The sequence below is a fragment of the Elgaria multicarinata genome, chromosome 10, assembly GCF_023053635.1.
Source record: "Elgaria multicarinata webbii isolate HBS135686 ecotype San Diego chromosome 10, rElgMul1.1.pri, whole genome shotgun sequence".
Classification (NCBI taxonomy): domain Eukaryota; kingdom Metazoa; phylum Chordata; class Lepidosauria; order Squamata; family Anguidae; genus Elgaria; species Elgaria multicarinata.
In genome coordinates, this window is record NC_086180.1 from 17,834,515 (window position 1) to 17,854,982 (window position 20,468).

Genomic DNA, 20,468 nt, shown 5'->3' on the forward strand with positions numbered 1-20,468 from the left:
GCTGTCGCCCCGCTTCCAGGCCGGCTCAGCCGGCCTGGTCTAGCAAGGCCCAAAGTTAAATGGAAACCCTGTCCCCCTCCGCACGGAGAAAATTATCCCCCTCACTGCAAAAGAGGCAGGAAAAACAATGCCTCTTTCACAGAGATAAAAGTAACAACAACACCCCCAAAATAGAGGGCAGAATTAGGCACAGCAGTAATTTACAGTGATAGCCACATCCATTCATATGAACATACAAAAGCAGCCTGCTGCATAACATTTAACTGTGCTGCAGGTGGCCTGCTTCTTGTTGTTTACTCTTCCCAGATTGGGCCAATTAAGAAGCACAACAAACATGACACTGGGTGGATATCAGTTTATGTAGGAACACGTTCAAGTGGAATTCCATTGTGTGCTGATACAGAGCACGGCTCTCCATCGGCTGGATACATCACATCATCCCATTTCAGGGCTGAAGAGTGGCATGGAGATATGAATGAATGAATGAATGCAATGCAATGAATAAATGTAGCAATATCATGCCCCACCGATGGGCCACCAGAGTTCAAGCAGAAATGATGGCTCTGAAATGACTTCTGTCTTTGATGTCGGTGTTATCCATGCAACATCAAACGATCTGGCTCCTCAAATAGTATTGATGGACATAACGTGGCTTGCTGTTTCTACAAAGGGAAATTATTAGCCTTCATTGTCGAGGGAACAACGTCCCCGTCAGCCCATGCACATTACCCAGTGCCACATCTTGCCCAGCCAGGATCAGTGACAAATAGTGGAACCCAGCTGAGGATAATCTAACAAAGTAAAACCACTGCATTTTAAAATTACTGTAGCATGATTCTGTCCCAGGCATTTGGTGACAACCCATTTCTCTCGTCTCGTGGTTTACAATCTCTTTAGCAGAATTGCAGCCTCAGCCTTCCCATTTCCCAGGTGTGGGTTTAATATGCATCCCATAAATCTGTCATTGCTGCCGGTTGGTCTCTGAGGATGTTTCTAGACAATCCAGAAAAAAATGCCTTTTTAAAATAGCAGACTGCTCGAGCAAGCTCTCCTTTCCAAAGCTTAAACTCAATGGATTATCATAGAATCATAGAATAGCAGAGTTGGAAGGGGCCTACAAGGCCATCGAGTCCAACCCTCTGCTCAATGTAGGAATCCACCCTAAAGCATCCCTGACAGATGGTTGTCCAGCTGCCTCTTGAAGGCCTCTAGTGTGGGAGAGCCCACAACTTCCCTAGGTAACTGATTCCATTGTCATACTGCTCTAACAGTCAGGAAGTTTTTCCTGATGTCCAGCTGGAATCTGGCTTCCTTTAACTTGAGCCCGTTATTCCGTGTCCTGCACTCTGGGAGGATCGAGAAGAGATCCTGGCCTTCCTCTGTGTGACAACCTTTTAAGTATTTGAAGAGTGCTATCATGTCTCCCCTCAACCTTCTCTTCTCCAGGCTAAACACGCCCAGTTCTTTCAGTCTCTCTTCATAGGGCTTTGTTTCCAGACCCCTAATATCCAATGTTAGTCTAATTTAGGTCCCAGTCATTTCAGTGGATCAGTTCTAATATTGGATGCAACCCCAGTGAATGGGTTCCAACAACATGACAACCCACACTCAAGGACATAGTATGGGTTAAGTGTGGGTTGTTGCTGAACCAAGGGATGTTGTTGAAATGTGGGTTATCATGTTGTCTAAACTAGGGTGACCATATGAAAAGGAGAACAGGGCTCCTGTATCTTTAACAGTTGTATTGAGAAGGGAATTTCAGCAGTCGTCATTTGTATATATGGGGAACCTGGTGAAATTTCCTCTTCATCACAACAGTTAAAGTTGCAGGTGCCCTGCCCTCTTTTAAATCTGGTCGCTCTAGTATAGCTCCTGTAGCTTTAACTGTTATGATGAAGAGAGAATTTCACCAGGTTCTCCATATATACAAATGACACCTGCTGAAATTCCCTTTTCTATGCAACTGTTAAAGATAGAGGAACCCTGTCCTCCTTTTCATATGGTCACCCTAGCCTGAACCCAGCTGTGCTAATAAACCATGGTGTGTTAACCACGGATAACTCCTGAAGAGAACCCATGGTTTATTGTTGGATTGTGAACTATGGGTTGTTCATTGTTACCAAACCATGATTTGTGAATGCAGTTGGGTTCAGACAACACAATAACCCACATTTCAACAACACACACTCAACCCACACTTAACGCTTGAGTGTGAGTTATCATGTTGCCTGAACCCAGCCAATGTTTTCTTTCAGTTGGGTCTTGGGAGTGGCCTAGCCATGCTGCAGATAGGAAGGGTAGAATTTTGTTCATTGCTTAAAACCAGCAGCATCCCTAATGGAGACACGTGCTCCATTGCTAGCAAGTAGGAACGTAACACCTAGAAATACTCCCCTCCAAGGGCTGGGGAGAAAATTCACAAAATAGTGGCACTGTGGCAAGGAAAGATGCAAACTTGGCAAGGGAGCCATAGGGATGGTACAAAATTAATTTATTTCATTTAAAAAAAAAGAACTTACCCAAATTCAACGGGATGGAAAGGTTGTCACACAGAGGAGGGCCAGGATCTCTTCTCAATCATCCCAGAGTGTAGGACATGGAATAATGGGCTCAAGTTACAGGAAGCCAGATTCCGGCTGGACATCAGGAAAAACTTCCTGACTGTTAGAGCAGTACGACAATGGAACCAGCTACCTAGGGAGGTTGTGGGCTCTCCCACACTAGAGGCATTCAAGAGGCAGCTGGACAACCATCTGTCAGGGATGCTTTAGAGTGGATTCCTGCATTGAGTGGGGTGTTGGACTCGATGGCCTGGTAGGCCCCTTCCAACTCTACTATTCTATGATTCTATGATCTTGAGATTTATTTATTTACTTGTTTAAAAGGATCCACAAATTTCTTTATAAATGGCATGGAAAGAACTTGAGGTTTAAAAATCTGAACGCAGGAGAAAGCAACAGTGGTGGATTTCTCCATACTCAAGCATAATCCACCACCCTTCATGCTAAAAGGGGTTAGGATCACTGCATAGGGGAGGCAGGTCGTTTTGCTTCTGTTTGGGTTTGGCCCCAAAGAGCACTGAAACTGGGTCAGCCTGTGTGTGATTGTGTGTGTGTGTGAAGCCACATTTACACACAACAAGATGCACCAAGAGGGGAGATCAGCAAAATCCTCTAGTTTTGCATGCTGGGGAGAAAACGTCCTTTCATACAACAGACGCACGAGCATTTTGAATCCTTAACAACAGCAGAGCATTAACTTCGCTTTTATGCTTTGGAAATGTCCTGGAACATAAATGTTTGTGTAGGTGGCAGCACCAGTACAGGCATCTCCAAATGTTGGGAGTTGCAGTCCAACCCCTCTGGAAGGGACAATGCTGGGGTAGGCTGATATAAGACAATGGTCTTCAACTGGTGGGTCGCGACCCAAAAGTGGGTTGAGAGATCAGTCCAGATGTTTTATGGCAAAGCTGTTTCTGCCACGTTGGGCATTTGTGAAATTTTATTTATTTATTTATTTATTTATTTATTATAGTACTTTTATCCTGCCCCTTAGCCATAAAGGCACTCAAGGTGACTTACAAAAATTGTGAAAGTCGGTCCCCTGTTCCAGGTTGGGAGTCCATGGTGGGACTCAGGTCTGGACCAGTTGAAGACCACTGATGGAGGAGATCCCAGATGCGCGTGCATGAACTGGCTGAATATTTATTTCCTGTTTGGAATGGCCATGTTTTATATTGTGTCCCCCAACCTCCCAGTTAAGGTGGGTTGCTTGGCTTTCTTGAAATGCTGCCTATGGTACCACGGCCATATTTCAGTGTGCAGGAGCATGCCTATGAACATCAATGGGACATAAGTATTTACAGTGACCTGCTGTGCTTCCGTATTCATTGATGAGGAAGAGACAGGACGAACATCCCCCCAGCCTGTGTAATTGGCCTGACAGCCATTTTCCACAACGGCTGTGATACCACAAAGCAAAGGGGGGGGGGAATGTTGTTGATGCAGCAACTGCTGGGAAGGAAGTCAATGACAACAGGGGATGGGATGAAAAGAGCTCTGAATCCGTGCTGTCTAATTGCAGAGGAAAGGTTCTGTGACAGTTTGCACATATATAAATCCTTTATATTATATTCCTAGGGGCAGCTTACAGACCAGTGGCGGTAGTATTCTATTGGGCAATAACATTCACAATTAACGCCACTCCCTTTAACACACACACATGGCTATCTGTACAGGGCTATGCAAGGTTGTCTATTTGATGGGGAAAGTGATGGGGGAGCAGTGAAGAGTTAATGCCAAGAGGCCGAGAACTTCGAAAATCCTCGGGGCATTTTCTGGCTTGCTACTTGCCATAGTTACCCGGGGGGGGGGGGGGGGGTAGACAGTGGAAGCTGGTGGCTCTCATGTCAGTGGGTTGTTGTATCTTAGGGTGACCATATGAAAAGGAGGACAGGGCTCCTGTATCTTTAACAGTTGTATTGAAAAGGGAATTTCAGCAGGTGCCATTTGTATATATGGAGAACCTGGTGAAATTTCCTCTTCATCACAACAGTTACAGCTGCAGGTGCCCTGCCCTCTTTTAAATCTGGTCACTCTAGTATAGCTCCTGCAGCTTTAACTGTGATGATGAAGAGGGAATTTCACCAGGTTCTCCATATATACAAATGACACCTGCTGAAATTTCCTTTTCTATGCAACTGTTAAAGATACAGGAGCCCTGTCCTCCTTTTCATGTGGTCACCCTAGTGTATCTATTCTAGGGTGACCATATGGAAAGGAGGTCACAGCTCCTGTATCTTTAACAGCTGAGTAGAAAAGGGAATCTCAGCAGCACCTGGTGAAATTCCCTCTTCATCACAACATTTAAAGCTGCAGGAGTATAGCTAGAGTGACCAGATACAAAAGAGGGCAGGGCTCCTGCAGTTTTAACTGTTGTGATGAAGAGAGAATTTCACCAGGTGCTGCAGGCATACAAATGACACCTGATGAAATTCCCTTTTCTATACAACTGTTAAAGATACAGGAGTCCAAAGAATTTCTCCAAAGAATTTTCTCCAAAGAATTTAGGATAGGTTATGTGGGGTAATCCTATTTTAATCCTCACAACAACCCTGTGAGGTAGATTAAACTGCCCAATGCCTCTTGAGTGAGTTTCATGGGTGGGCAGCCATTTGAATCTGAGAGCTCATCTACACCAAGCAGGACATTCCACTATGAAAGTGGTATATAAAAAGCAGGAGTGACACTACTGCTTTATAGTGGTACTGAACGGCACTGACAACTGTTGGGGCCCATGACCCATCTACACCAAGCAGGATATAACACTATGAAAGTGGTATGAAAGCAGTAGGGGTGTGCACGGACCCCCCGCTCCGCTTCACTTGCAGATCCGCCATTTTTCGGAGCGGGTCGCTCCGCCCCGCCCCCCGCTCCGCCCACTTCCGCTCCGCTCCGCCCGGAGCTCCGGATCGGATCCGGAGCTCCGTTTTTGCCCCCCCATAGGCTTGCATTGAAAGCTAAAAAAGTAAACAACTTTTTTTCCGTTGAAGTTAGAAACCTCACGTTTGGCACCATGACACCTCATGGGCGTATACACACACACGCCAAGTTTCAAGGCAATCCCATCATCCCCTGATTTTTGGCGAATTTTTGAAAATCGGGCACCCCATTCACACCCCTTGGGATAGCTCCGTCAATTTGCATGTTACAAACCTCAAACTCGGCACCAGGGCAGCTTATCCATGTGTCCACATGCACGCCAAGTTGCAAGCAAATCCCATCATCCCCTGATTTTTGGCGCGGCTCTACCCTCTAACGCACCTCCCATAACCCTAATTCACACCCCTTTAGATAGCTCCGTCAATTTGCACGTTAGAAACCTCAAACTCAGCACCATGATAGCTTATCCACGTGTCCACATGCACGCCAAGTTTCAAGGCAATCCCATCATCCCCTGATTTTTGGGGAATTTATGAAAATCGGGCACCCCATTCACACCCCTTGGGATAGCTCCGTCAATTTGCATGTTAGAAACCTCAAACTCGGCACCAGGAGAGCTTATCCATGTGTCCACATGCACGCCAAGTTGCAAGCAAATCCCATCATCCCCTGATTTTTGGCATGGCTTAACTCACCCCAAATTGTCCCATTCTACAACTACGTCAATTTGCACGTTAGAAACCTCAAACTCAGCACCATGATAGCTTATCCACGTGTCCACATGCACGCCAAGTTTCAAGGCAATCCCATCATCCCCTGATTTTTGGGGAATTTATGAAAATCGGGCACCCCATTCACACCCCTTGGGATAGCTCCGTCAATTTGCATGTTAGAAACCTCAAACTCGGCACCAGGAGAGCTTATCCATGTGTCCACATGCACGCCAAGTTGCAAGCAAATCCCATCATCCCCTGATTTTTGGCGCGGCTTAAACTTTTTAACTCACCCCAAATCAAGTCCCATTCTACAACTACGTCAATTTGCACGTTAGAAACCTATCCTTTGGTCCCATGACAGCTTACCCATGTGTCCCCATGGACACCAAGTTTCAAGGCAATCCCATCATCCCCTGATGTTAGGGGAACTTTTGAAATTTGAACACTCCAGTATGTCAGGGATTTAAAGTTGCAATTGCAGACAGCTCAATGGGGCCAGTTCCAAGGCAATCCCAACATGCCACGAGATAACCCTAAATCTTCTGGCACATTTGAAAAAGGGATTATTGAATTTGATAAAGTCTAAGTGAGCGCAGGAAGGACTTCTCCCCTTAGTCAAAGCAAGACACATACACCATCGCTGCAAGGCGGGAAGGGGAGAATTATTATTATTATTATTATTTATTTATATAGCACCATCAATGGAAAGCAGGCAGGCAGCATGCATTGTAGTGCCGCAAGGATGGCTTGAGCACTAACGCATAGCAAACCAACCCATAAGTGGGCGCAAAGTGAGGCAAAGATGGCTGGTTGTTTCTTTCTAAGCCAGCAGTTACGCCTTGAGGGGCACAGAGGAGGACGATTGGGAGCAAACCAGGCACCAGGCGGGCAGAGAGGCAGGCAGAGTAGGCGAGGAGTCAGTCCTGGCAGATGCCCCACCACAGCAGCACCCCGGGGGAGGCGGGCAGGCAGGCAGGCAGGCTGCGGGCATTTCTGGGGGCACAAGGAAGTGATGGCTGGTTTCTAAGCCAGCATTGCAGTTAGTCACGCATTGCAAACGCAAACCATCCCAGCGAGTCGGTCACCGAGGAGGACAGGCTAGCAGAGGGGCAGGCAGAGTGACATGTCATAGATCTAGTATTGGGGAGGAGTCAGTCCCGGCAGATGCCCCAACACAGTAGCACCCTGGGTGGGCATTGGAAAACGCCATCTTGTGGGTCAATACTTCCCCCACCCCATGTCCTGCAGGGTTGCCTGCCTAACCCTTGTGGGGATGGGAGATGGAGAGCTTAGAGTGGCAGTGCCAGCAGCAGCCTTCGGCTTTCCCCTGGAACCAGTCGCCTTGCCCGCCTCTTTCCCCAGCAAGATCGCCTGGTGCTGCCTATGAAGATGCATCTTCATGCTGCTGGTTCCATAATGCCCTGTCGATGAACCCCTGCTTAGGCTGAGTTTGCAGTGGCGACAGACAGCAAAGCGGGGATCCGCTCCCAACTCAAAGTGGTCCCACACGATGCTTGTCTTTCGTTTCTGTGGTGACACCACCAATTGCCCGCCTGAGCTCTCTGGTGTTGCCACAGAAACAGGGGTGTGGGATGAGACTGGGGAGAGAGCCTCGGCCTGCTGCTGCTCCTCCTCAGCCCCCACATCCTGGAGGCCCACCGCCTCCTCCTCCTCCCCCCCCTCCACTGTGCTGAGGACCTCGTCTAGGTCCATCAGCGGGCTCGTGGGCTGAAAGGAGAATGAAGGAGTTGGGGATACTCCTCCTCCTCTAATGGCACTGCTGCCACGTGCCTCTTGCAAACGGGCACTTTTCCCATTCCCACCCTCAAAAAGAGAACGCCGGGCACAAGTTGCAGAAGAGAGTGGCTCTGCCTGCTGCTTGTCCTGCTTCTGTTTTGGAGCAGTCAGCCAAGGAGTTGCCCGTTTGAGTTTCACAGGAGGAGAGGAAGCCCTGCTGGCAGACTGAGCCTTGCTGCTTTCAGCACGCCTGCTTTCTCTTTTCATGATGACTAACAAAATATTAATACTACTAATACTATGTATAAGGTACTACTAAGAATATGTATAAGAAGAATATAATATGTTTAAATGTAGGGAAATGGGACAAGAACAATAAAATATACTACTACTAATATGTATGAGAATATACTACTAAGAATATCTACAAGAATATAATAATATGTTTTAGAATATTACTAATAAATGTAGGGAAATGGGACAAGAAATGGGACAACCACTACTATAAGAAGAACAAAATATGAATACTACTACTAATATGTATGAGAATGTATACTAATAGACTACTAAGACTATGTCAAAGAATATAATAATAATATGTTTAAGAATAGGGAAATGGTGTGCGTATGCTTTCCCCAAAATGCTCAATCTGTGGCTGCCTGTTGAACTTGACAAAAGCAGCCCACTCCGTCGAAGTTACACAGAGAAGAAAAAGAGAATCCAATTTTTTTGGTATATTTGGTATATAGAAGATAGAAGGAAACACAATCAGGATTTAAGAGAGGGGAGGGGGAAAAAGAACCAACCACTACTATAAGAAGAACAAAATATGAATACTAATATAATATGTATGAGAATATATACTAATGGACTATGTGAAAGAATATAATAAAATATGTTTAAGAATATAAATGTAGGGAAATGGGACAAAAAGTGTGTGTATGCTTTCAAAAGAAAGCTTTCACAAAAGCAGAACAGTCAGGCTTTAATACAGGGAAGGGGGGGGGCAACCAACCCAACCACACACTCCAAAATTCAAAAATAAAGTTTATATTAAATCAAAGTAAGGGGAAAACACAGGGCAAACTAAGCTACAAGTCAGAAAGAAGCAAACAAACACACACACGCGCCAAACTAAACCTATATTAAATTAATCTATCTCCAAAGCAGGAGCACTAGCTAAGTAAGTGTTCCCTCCACGAACGCCAACCCACAAAGAGACACAAAACAGAAAGTTCTCAGGGTGGGTCTGCCTTAGTCCCCCCTCCAACGCTGGGATTGGAGGAGGATGCTTTCTGAGGAGATGAATTCTCATCAGGATTGGGAGTTGAATGTGCCTGTCATCGCTTCCAAAATAATAATAATAATAAAAAAAAAAAACCCAAACCCCGATTTTTAAAAAAATATTGCACGTGAACCACAGCACGCAGAAAGTTGAGAGTGGTCTCAAAATGACCCCCATCCACGACTCTCTGTGCACAAGAATTTTCAGAACGATAGCTTAAACCCCCCCCCAGTTATCCCCGATTCTTTCCCTCAATGCAATCCTATGGGCGAAAAGCCGAAACGGAGCCCCGCGGTTGACCCTATTTTTAAAAAACTTCTAGCCCGCGACCCGTACGATGCAGAAAGTTGAGAGTGGTCTCAAAATGACCCCCATCCACGACTCTCTGTGCACAAGAATTTTCAGAACGATAGCTTAAACCCCCCCCCAGTTATCCCCGATTCTTTCCCTCAATGCAATCCTATGGGCGAAAAGCCGAAACGCAGTTTGAGCCCCGCGGTTGACCCGATTTTTAAAAAAATATTGCACGTGAACCACAGCACGCAGAGAGGTGAGAGTGGTCTCAAAATGACCCCCATCCACGACTCTCTGTGCACAAGAATTTCCAGAACGATAGCTTCAAAAACAACGTAGTTATGCGCGATTATTTGCCGCAATGCAATCCTATGGCGAAATGTTTTCAAGATGGCGACCGGAGCGCTCCGACTGAACTCGGAGCTCCGAAAAATGGTCGCTTCTCTTCGCCTTGCTTCTAGGGGGTCCGCGGTCCGCTCCTACTCCGCCTCTGGGTAAGGCGGAGCAGGCCAATCCGCTACTGCTTCTACGCTCCTAATCGGAGCGGAGCACATCCCTAGAAAGCAGTATATGGTATGTGTCATACCAACAGTTGTCAGTGCACTTCAATACTGCTATAAAGCAGTAGTGTGGCTCCTGCCTTTTATATACCACTTTCATACCACTTTCATAGTGTAATATCCTGCTTGGTGTTGATGAGTCCTCTGTTATTCAACTCCTACTTCAGTAGTCTATTCGCTGCACCACACTACCATGTTGGCTCTAGAGGCAAAATGATTTTACACTCCTAAGTGTAAAGCTACAGCCTTTCCTGGACATTTACAACCTAGCCACAGTAGTGCATGCACTGGTAACTTCCTGATTAGACTACTGCAATGCACTCTACGTGGGGCTGCCCTTGAAGATGACACAAAAGTTGCAGCTAGTGCAAAATGCAGCAGCTAGACTGCTGGAAGGTACATCATACAGAGACCCCATAACACCGGTCCTAAAGGAACTGCACTGGCTGCCTATACGCTTCCGGTCAGAATTCATGGTGTTAGTAACTACGTTTAAAGCCCTAAACGACTTGGGACCTCGATACTTGAGAGAGCGCCTCTCCTTATATATGCCTGCCTGAGACCTTAGATCTGTTGGAGGAGCCCTTCTCCACATCCCATCATTGCAACATATATGCTATGTTGGGACAAGGGAGAGGGGTTTCTCTGTGGTGGCACCCTGACTGTGGAATGCCCTCCCCTTGGAGGCCCGATTGGCGCCAACAATGATTTCATTTCGACGCCAACTAAAAGCATGGCTTTTTAACAAAGCCTTTGATGGTTAAACTCACTGGCACATTGTTTTAACTGTTTTAACTGCTTTTAAATTATAGATTGTTTTAACTTGGATCATGGTTTAATTTGTTTTTAACTGTGCGTATTTACTGTTTTATACTGTATGTTTTTATCTGTACGCCGCTCTGAGATCTTAATGATATAGGGTGGGATATAAACGTTTTAAATAAATAAATAAATAAAATAATAAGTGCTTCCAAGCATATAATCAGTGCCTGAGTGGTGCCCATGACCCATCTTTCTGCTGGGGCAACAGAAATGGTGATGCTGAGTCCCCTCTCTTTAAAAAGCTAATTGCTCAGTTTATTTTTTGTTGAACAGCTGGCCGGGTGGGGGCGGGGTGGAATGAAAGATGGGAGTTGCCAGCTTCTTTTGAGTTGATTAAAAAGGGAGGGGGGAAAGCATAATAAAAATGGGGAGTCAGTTTGTTGTGAGGAGGGGGGGGCAGCCCAGTCTTCTTTAATCCAGGGCACACCAAGAGGAGTATTGTGCAATATCAAAAGTAGAGGGAGGTGCATTTGAACAGGGCTGTGCCAAATTTTTATGGGATTCATTTTTCGCAGGGAGCTGCACCATTTTAAAGGGCACAATGGTTTCTCCAAAAGAGCAGCGTTCTCCTAAAGCAAAGCTGTCTTTTTGCTGCAAAACGGGGACTGATTCGCCCATTGGAAGGTTTGCATTATGGGATGGGGGCTCTTTGCACTGCGTCCTTTGCCATGGTTGCGATGGCCACTTTAACTGTCCTGCAGTGATGCGCAAAGCCCTGGGGGTGGGCACCCTGCTGTACATTGCGCTGCAAATCACCTTCTTTAAGTGCAGCGCTTTAATGAAAGCAATGCACAATGCAATGCGCAGCCTGCTTTGCCAAGGTTGGCGAGGATCGCAATGTTTTCAGAATGGGCCACGCCGCCATTTTGTGCACATTTCTCTCCTTGTTCATGAGTCCCCTGACAGATGGTCAGGACAGGGGCTCATTTCCCGTAAAAGGTGCCTCCCGCTGCACACTTCGGTTTAGTCCAAGATCCTTACCATTCAGTAATCATAGCTGCTTCCCGTACATTTGATATTAGGGGAAAGATCTCCAGTTCAGACATCTGATTCCTCAGTAGGTTTGAAAACCCAGCATCTCCATTTTAGAAATGAAGCTCTGCTTTAGGAACAGCTCTGATCTCATTAGGTGGGCTCAATCCACCTGGAGAATTCTCATTACGACCAATACAGCAGTAATGCTCCACAACAACTGGAAAGCGCCTGGGGAATGGGGGAAGCATTCTGTATAATCTTATTTTACAATAGCACCATCTAGTGGTAATACATGGATACAGCACATTTTCCAAGGCCTTACATCTGCCTGTCTGGCCGGCTTGTTAAAAAGACTGCAATGTATATTGCATTAGAATGAGCGCCCAAGCTACTAACATTTGCCAAGACGTTTGCATGGTTCAGAAAAAGAAGGAGTCTTGCTTCCTCTCTAATCTGATGGAATTAGGAAGATCATGTGTCCTCTTTTACAGAGAGCCAGCGTGGTGTAGTGGCTAGAGTGTCAAACTGGGAGTCGGGAGATCTGGGTTCTAGTCCCCACTCGGCCATGGAAACCCACTGGGTGACTTAGGGCCAGTCACAGACTCTCAGCCCAACCCACCTCACAGGGTTGTTGTTGTGAGGATAAAGTGGAGAGGAGGAGGATTATGTACACTGCCTTGGGTTCCTTGCAGGAAAAAAGGTGGGATATAAATGCAATAATAAAAAAATGGATACAGAGGACCATCTTCTCTTTGAATGGCTGTCCTGACAAATTCTAATTCAAAGATAAAGAACCATCAGCACTTAGCAGTCTGAAGAAGCAGGCAAATAGATACCTGGTCACCGTCTCCAACACTATGGTGAGACAGACTGTATTTCTATTCAAAATATCATCATTATTTTGAAATTTGCATCAATACGTATAAATTAGCATGTGCAAATGTTGAGTATATTTGTATCTCCTTTTGTCCTTTTTTTCTTTTTTAAGTGATGCATTCCTTCTTTTTGGGCAATTCATAAGTGGTCACCCTAGGTGAAATCGATTAGCAAAAGATTCCGGACAGACAAAAAAGAAGCATCTCATCACAAAGTATTTTAAGGAACGCCTCCTCCCATATGTACCTGCCCGGGCCTTAAGATCATCTACAGGGGTCCTTCTTCATGAGCCCCTGCCAAAGGGAGTGAGGCAGGTGGCTACTAGGAGGAGGGCTTTCTCTGCTGTGGCACCCCGGCAGTGGAACGAGCTCCCCAGAGAGGTTCGCCTGGCGCCTACACTGTACTCCTTTCATCACCAGCTGAATACCTTTTTATTTTATCAGTATTTTAACACTAATTTAACTTAAATTTAAACTCTGCTGTTTTAATTCTGTATTTTAACCTATATCAATTTCTGCCGTGTGGTTTTATCCTGGTTGTAATTTTTATATTGTATTTTGTATTTGTGTTTTTAGACTGTTGGTTCTTTTATTATGTTTTTTATGGTTTTAATTTTGGTGAACCGCCCAGAGAGCTTCAGATATTGGGTGGTATAAAAATGAAATAAATAAATAGTACATAATCAACACATGGAGTGTGGTGATGGCTACAGACTTAGACAGCTTTAAAATGGGATTAGACAAATACATGGAGGAGAATTGGTCTATCAACTTCTGTTTCCTATGGCAGCAAAATTAATCCTCCATGTTTGTTGAAGGTGTACCACTAATGACCAATAGGTTCTAGCTCCAGGTTTGGGGGCTGGTTTGCCAAGTTTTCCTAGGATCACCCTCCTTCCTGGACTTGGTTTCGGTTCCTGCTGTAGTGCCTGACTCGATCTGCAGGGAGTTGGATCACTTCACTGATTTTCTGGGGATTTTATGCATTTTGCGGGGAAGGCTCTGCAATTTGTTCAAATTACATCTAAATTTGTGCAAATTCACTAATTAAGGCTGAATTTGGATAATTTGCCCAAATTTGGCCATAATGTGTGCAAATTTGCCCAAAATATGTGCAAATTCAGCTGTAAGTTGCATAAATTTGTGCAAATTGCTAAGAAACGTGTGCAAATTGCAGAACCTTCCCTCCCCCCAAAAAATGTGCACAAATGCTCCTAGGGTTTGGGGAACAGCCCACAGCTCAGTTTGCAGTTGTGCCACAGTCGTACGTGCCGCAGAACTCCATCGAGCCAAAAGAGAACTGCATGTCCAAGCAACAGACAACCCCAGACACATCATTTCAAGGAAATAGTGATTTTTACTGATCATAGTGCTTATGGCTTTTCTGTACTGCTGATTCAGCTTTCTTCAGCAATCTTGGAAGAGGTCCACAACAGACAATCGCCTTCCAGGTATCTAAGGTTACTTCTCCAGTGGCAATCATGTCTGTTCCATCCCCACAGAAATACAGATGTACACACGGTGGCATCACTGCTGAAACTGTACCTCAGAGAGCTCCCGGAGCCAGTTATCCCGTACTCCAAATATGAAGATTTCCTTTCCTGTGCCAAACAGCTCAGCAAGGAAGAGGAAATGGTGAGCTTGCTGCCTTGATTTTGGTTCACTAAATTACCAGATGCTTTGTAATCGTATTTGGGAATTTCAAGGAGATTGACTCAATTCCTAATTGGTCGCTTTTGGAATGGTTGTTTATATACTTTGGATTGTATCCAGTGTTAGTCTAAGTTGCATCCTTCTGATGGGTCTTCCCTAAGTAGGACTAACACTGAATCCAACCCTGTATCTTAGGAACAGAGAAAATTGCATTATACCAGATCAGTGTTTTTGTCTTTCTAGCCCAGTACTGAATACTGTGACTGATGGCAGCTCTCCAGGGTTAGAACGAGATCTTTTCTATCACCTGACCTTTTCACTGGAGATTCCCAGGATTAGACCTGGGACCTCCTGAATGGAAAGCATATGTTCTACCCATGATCTATGGTTCCTCCCCATATTCCTGATAATGTGTCAAAGAGATGCACATTCTGTGGCTGTTGCCAACAGGACTCGACTATAAACAGATGGGTAGCGCAGATGTTGAGCAGTAGGGAATGACGGCAATTGCCTCTATACAGGCTGCTATTGCTGGCGCCATTGTTTTGGACACATAATGTAAACCCAGTAATATTTTCTTCCTCCTCCTCTAAGCACCTGTTTGCATATGGCTGCATTTCTTAAGGACTTAGAGAGTAATCCTTTGGTCCCAGGGACCATAGGATTGCTCAGAAAGCAGAGATGGCAAAACTTACAGCGATAAAGAGAGAAAGGTCAACAGCTCTGTTTTTGTCGGAATGGAAACCTTTGATAGAATATTTGAAAGAGACAGAGAAAAATGATGCATTTGTTTGTGGATTTTAGATTAATATGAGGAAAGAAAGGAAAGAAGCATAATTCTGTGAACCCAATGTATGTAAATGGGGTGGACATGTAAAGGGTAATTAAGAAATTGAGGGGCATTTCTGGCATGAAAGGGGCAAAAGAAAAATATATCCTAACCTCACCCTTAAATGTTTTTTAGTGTAACTGTAGATGTTATATGTATCTTTGTTTTGTTCAGATGTTGTTGTTGGCGGGGGGGGGGAGTAAAAGAAAAGAAAAGAAAGCACTCTAAACTTGGAAGGGGTAGTTGGAGATCTGAGCTCCACCCTTGCAGGAACCATGCTGGAAAAGCAGCCTCAGAGGAGGAGAAGGAAAGGGTGCATTCCAGTGGGCAAGGAGGGGAGGAGACCAGAAAGGCCAGGATATGAGATATGATGAGCCACCCCCAGCCTCCTCCCCCCTTTCAAAGCACCCTTGGTAGATGGCTGCCCTTCCTTTGAAAATATAAAAGCTATCAGTTAGTTGCATGTGTCTCAGGCAGTAATCAGAATGCACAGGCTGGCTTGTTAAGGCAGTGAGCAGAAATACAGAAAAACATGGTAGTCTGCAAGTTCCTGGTCAGATTCAGCCCTGGTGCTGTAGATTAACTGGATATTTTTTTTACTTATCTGATTGTATTATTTATTACACTTATATCCAGCCTTACTTACATGATGGAACTCAAGGCCAGGGCTACCAACCCCATTCAGCAGATGGCGAGGCCCTTGCATTCTTGCAGTACCACTACCAACTCCTGCTCTGGGCAGGGAGACAGGAAGCCATCATTTGAATTCCCCATAATGCTCCAGACCAATGCTACATTGTGGGCCATTAAGATGGAAGAGTGCTGCTTCTGAGTAGTAAGCCCACTTGGAGGTCCCACCAGCCCAGAAAAGGATCCACCAGGGAGCACCATGCAGTAAGCCTCCACAAGCTTGAAGTTGGCTCTGCCCAAGGCCATATATGTACTTAGAGTTTCTCAGAAAGTGTCCCTTCTAGGGTCTGACTAGATCCAAACCTGCTTACCTTCAGCAAAGTTGCTTCATCTGGTGCCTGCAGATGATGCTCTGGGACTAAACATGCTGAGCCAGTGGTCACACTTTCCATTACCATGCTAAAAGTATGGTAACTGTAATCTGTCCCATCACGTATAGGCTATCACCCATAACAGTCTGCATGGAGAATTTATAAAGGGGCCATCAGTGGAGAGTTTTATGTGTTGGTCAGTTTTCTGATGTTTCTCTTTATGCTGATTTGGGCATTATTACAGTTTTAATACTTTTATTATTATTTCCCCTACAATCTTTATACAGGGGCTGAATGAATTGGTGAAACAAGTCAAGAGTTTGCCACTTGTGAACTTCAACCTGTTGAAGTATATTTGCAGGTAACTCATATCCTTGCAAGAATCCCAAAGCAGTGGTCATTTCAGTGCCCCCAAAGATATCATTAGAAATGCAGTTTCCTCTCGGTAGTTTTATGAGAAGTCTCATTAGACCAGTTCAAAGAAGGCCAGAAGTTTTTCTGAATCCTTTCACACTTTAGATCAGGGGTGGGTAGAAAGTAGATTTCCAAATGTTTCATACTTTTAACTCCCAGCATTCCTGCGGATATGCCATGCTGGCAGGGGCTACTGGGAGTTGACCTGGGAGGGTTAGGGAGCTTTAACCTATTACCGCTGCTGCAGTCCAGGTCACACACACACACACACACACACACACACACACACCTGGTAATGGTACTGGAAGAAAAAATATCCATCCATGTGAATAGAAGCTTTTATTCCAATGAAAATAGCAGCCACAGTGAGGAGGCAATCTAAATTTGGATTGTAGCAAGGAGTAAATGGTTACAATATCTTCCACCCCAACCAGGGTGATGAGCTGGATCAAAAAAACCATGTTGGCAATTTACTTTTAAAAAGCCATTCATGCAGTTGCTAACAGCATGAATGCCATCTCTATCTAGTTTGGCTCTGTCATTTAGATTTGACTGAACCCCTGATCCTGGATTTCCTCTTCTCTCCCTCTCGCCTGTCTGTGGGATGTTTGTACAGATTCCTGGATGAAGTCCAGTCCTATTCCGGAGTAAACAAAATGAGTGTGCAAAACCTTGCTACTGTGTTCGGCCCCAACATCCTGCGTCCCAAAGTGGAAGACCCTCTGACCATCATGGAAGGTGAGATTAAAAAGCTAATCATACTGCAAAGGATCTATTAGCTGGTGTAAGGATTAGAGTTCTGTGCTTCCTTGAGGCTCACAGCAGAAGTTGGTACCATCTGATGGCAGTCAGATCAAGGCTGGTAAAGTCATGTCCAGTAAGATGAGTCATCTTCTTGGCTCGCCGCTCTGACCATGTTACTCCGCTTCTGAAATCTCTTCATTGGCTTCCAATTCACTTCAGAATCCAATATAAACTTCTCCTGTTAACCTTCAAAGCTGTTCACGGTCTAGCTCCTTCCTATCTCTCCTCTCTCATCTCACACTATTGCCCCGCTCGTGCTCTTCGCTCCTCTGATGCCATGTTTCTCGCCTGCCCAAGGGCCTCTACTTCCCTTGCTCGGCTCCGTCCATTTTCTTCTGCTGCCCCTTACGCCTGGAACGCTCTTCCAGAACATTTGAGAACTACAAGTTCAATCGCAGCTTTTAAAGCTCAACTAAAAACTTTTCTTTTTCCTAAAGCTTTTAAAACTTGATGTTGTGCAGACTTTATACTGTTAGTTTTACCCTACCCTGTGCCTGCTTACCCTACCCTGTGCCTGTTTGCATTCTCTTCCCCTCCTTATTGTTTCATTATGATTTTATTAGAATGTAAGCCTATGTGGCAGAGTCTTGCTATTTACTGTTTTACTCTGTACAGCACCATGTACATTGATGGTGCTATATAAATAATAATAATAATAATAATAATAATAATAATAATAATAAGTCATGGAATGCAAGGTCATGTTAAGGCGATAAAGTCAAAGTTGACGGGTCAACTCACAATAGAAGGATGTTGTCCTGGCAGTTCATATTAAACTAATGGAATTCAGTACCACAAGTTGTGGGTGATGGGTGCTAGCTAAGGTAACTCTAAAAATTGATTGCATTTGTTCATGGAGGTCTACACTTTGTGTCAAATCATTGCGATCCCATTATGGTAATGCTATATTCCTCTTCCATATTTATATCTCGTAGGGCACATAATGACATTTGTTGCAGTCTTTTGGATAATGTAGAATAAAAAGCAGGAAATAACTATGAAAGCAGTATATGGAATGTGTAATGTGCACCAACAGTTATCAGTGCATTTCAATACTGCTATAAAGCAGGAATGTAGATTTCGCCTCAGTATTGTAAGAGCTGTTTGCCATAGTAGATAAAGGGAAGATGTCTATGCAGACGCAGATCCATCCCAAATACCAGATACTGGGGATAAGCCAGAGGGGAAGGCAGATGCCTTAGTGCCCAACTTAGAGGTAGGGATGGGGGAGAATTTTGTTTGGTACTTTTTAAGAGCCAGTGTGGTGTAGTGGCTAGAGTGTCAGACTGGGAGTCGGGAGACCCAGGTTCTAGTCCCCACTCGGCCATGGAAACCCACTGGGTGACTTTGGGCCAGTAACAGACTTTCAGCCTAACCTACATCACAGGGTTGTTGTTGTGAGGATAAAATGGAGAGGAGGAGGATTATGTACACCGCCTTGGGTTCCTTGGAGAGAAAAAAAGTGGGATATAAATGTAATAAAATAATAAAAATAATAATAAGAGTTTTCTTCCCCCCCCCCCAAAATGTGCAAGTGTGGGAAACCAAAACTGACAGGTTTGTACATCCAGGCAGAGAACTCTGAGTGCTTCACTCCTAAAAAACTTGGTCTGCATCCTTCGGGTTGGGGGAACTCACCCACGGCCGCCTCAGTGGGCACTCACCCCATCTCCACTGCAGTCCATCGCCACTTGCTGGTCCACATGAGATGCTCGGCTTGGCCCATCGAGCACTCAGCAACCGCCTGCCCTCCTGCCGAAATTGCGCATCTTGCCCACCCATGTCAGTGGTGGCTACCATTGACACAGAGAGGGAAAGTGCGCAATTTGTAGAGGCTCCAGAAATTTTGCAGTGACGGCCACCATTGATGCAAGGTGTGCAGTTTCAATGGGGTGGGAGGGTGGCTGCCAAGCACTCTAGGGACCTCATGCACCCTTGAGCAGGGTCCACTCTTTTGAAAAGAGAGCCGAACTTGTGTCCAGGGCGGCAGTCAGGCGCTTGTGACATTCCTAATCCCAAATTTGTGGTGCTGAGTTAGGGTGACACCCCTTATCTCTCTCTCCTTTTCTTTCCTTTTTTTGGACACGCTCCTCATCTCTATCAGCTATGTGGCAGGCAGGAACAGCATGGTCCCCTCTATGTTGGGAATAGCTGGACCTAGTGCATTTGGCTGGTTAGATAGATGAGAATGTTGGTTCTCATCAAGAATTTACCAAGAATCACAAATTTCTTCATCTATGGATGGAATGAACATGAGATGATGATGATGATGATGATGATGATGATTTAAAAAACAGATTTAAGAGAAAGTGAAATTGACAGATTTGCCTATCTTTACTTGTGAGCTTCTCGTGAGCATCTGGCCAGCCACCATTTCAAGACATGTTGGCCGACTGGATCAGGGGAAGGTTGAAGGTAGATCTGGATCAACCAGATAATTTCTAGTAGTTTGGTGAAGATTGCTGACTTTAACAATGGCAACAGCCAAATTATCCCTTCCTCTTCCCCCCATCCCTGCTGCCACCCTAAATTATACTGATGAAATGAAGAAAGCTTAGAGTAAGAAAAAGTGGGTTTTTGTAGAAGGACTGTGACATTTGTTCATTTCTGGTACTCAAAACAAATTCCTGGGCTATGAATCAATAATTCCAGGTGGAGGATCTCACGGTTCCAGTAAAAAGAAAGAAAAGTAGACCACAATCTGCCTACCCATGGATCAGAAGGGTTTGATCTGATTCAGCAATGCCAGTTCTTAGGTTCTTAACAAGATACTAGTGTCCAACTGATGAGATTTAAAGGTGCTGCACTGAATTCAAAAGATCTAGCTATCAGGTTTTTAGTTTCTTCTTCTTCTGTGGATGCATATCCACTCATCAACAAATGATTTATTTTGCTAATTAGGGTTGGAAAGGAAGAACAGTATGCAAATCAATGTGTTCTGATGATTGCAGATACTCATATTTCAGCTGCAATATTACTGCATGCATTTTCCCATAAGTCATTAAATCTGAGAAGTCAGATCATCGTTAGTGTAGCTCATGTAGAAGGAAGGGGTCCAATTA

At 44.9% G+C, this 20,468-nt stretch overlaps 1 protein-coding gene across 4 annotated transcripts in view; it reads left to right on the top strand.

The window, feature by feature from the left end:
• The window catches only part of ARHGAP24 (Rho GTPase activating protein 24), a 412,693-nt gene that overhangs the window by 378,232 nt on the left and 13,993 nt on the right, over positions 1–20,468 (top strand). For all 4 annotated transcript variants that reach the window (XM_063136191.1, XM_063136188.1, XM_063136190.1 and 1 more), the window contains 3 exons: positions 14,208–14,340; positions 16,476–16,549; positions 17,219–17,340. In XM_063136191.1, coding sequence (XP_062992261.1) covers positions 14,208–14,340; positions 16,476–16,549; positions 17,219–17,340 — 329 coding nt within the window. The remainder of the gene's footprint in view (positions 1–14,207; positions 14,341–16,475; positions 16,550–17,218; positions 17,341–20,468) is intronic.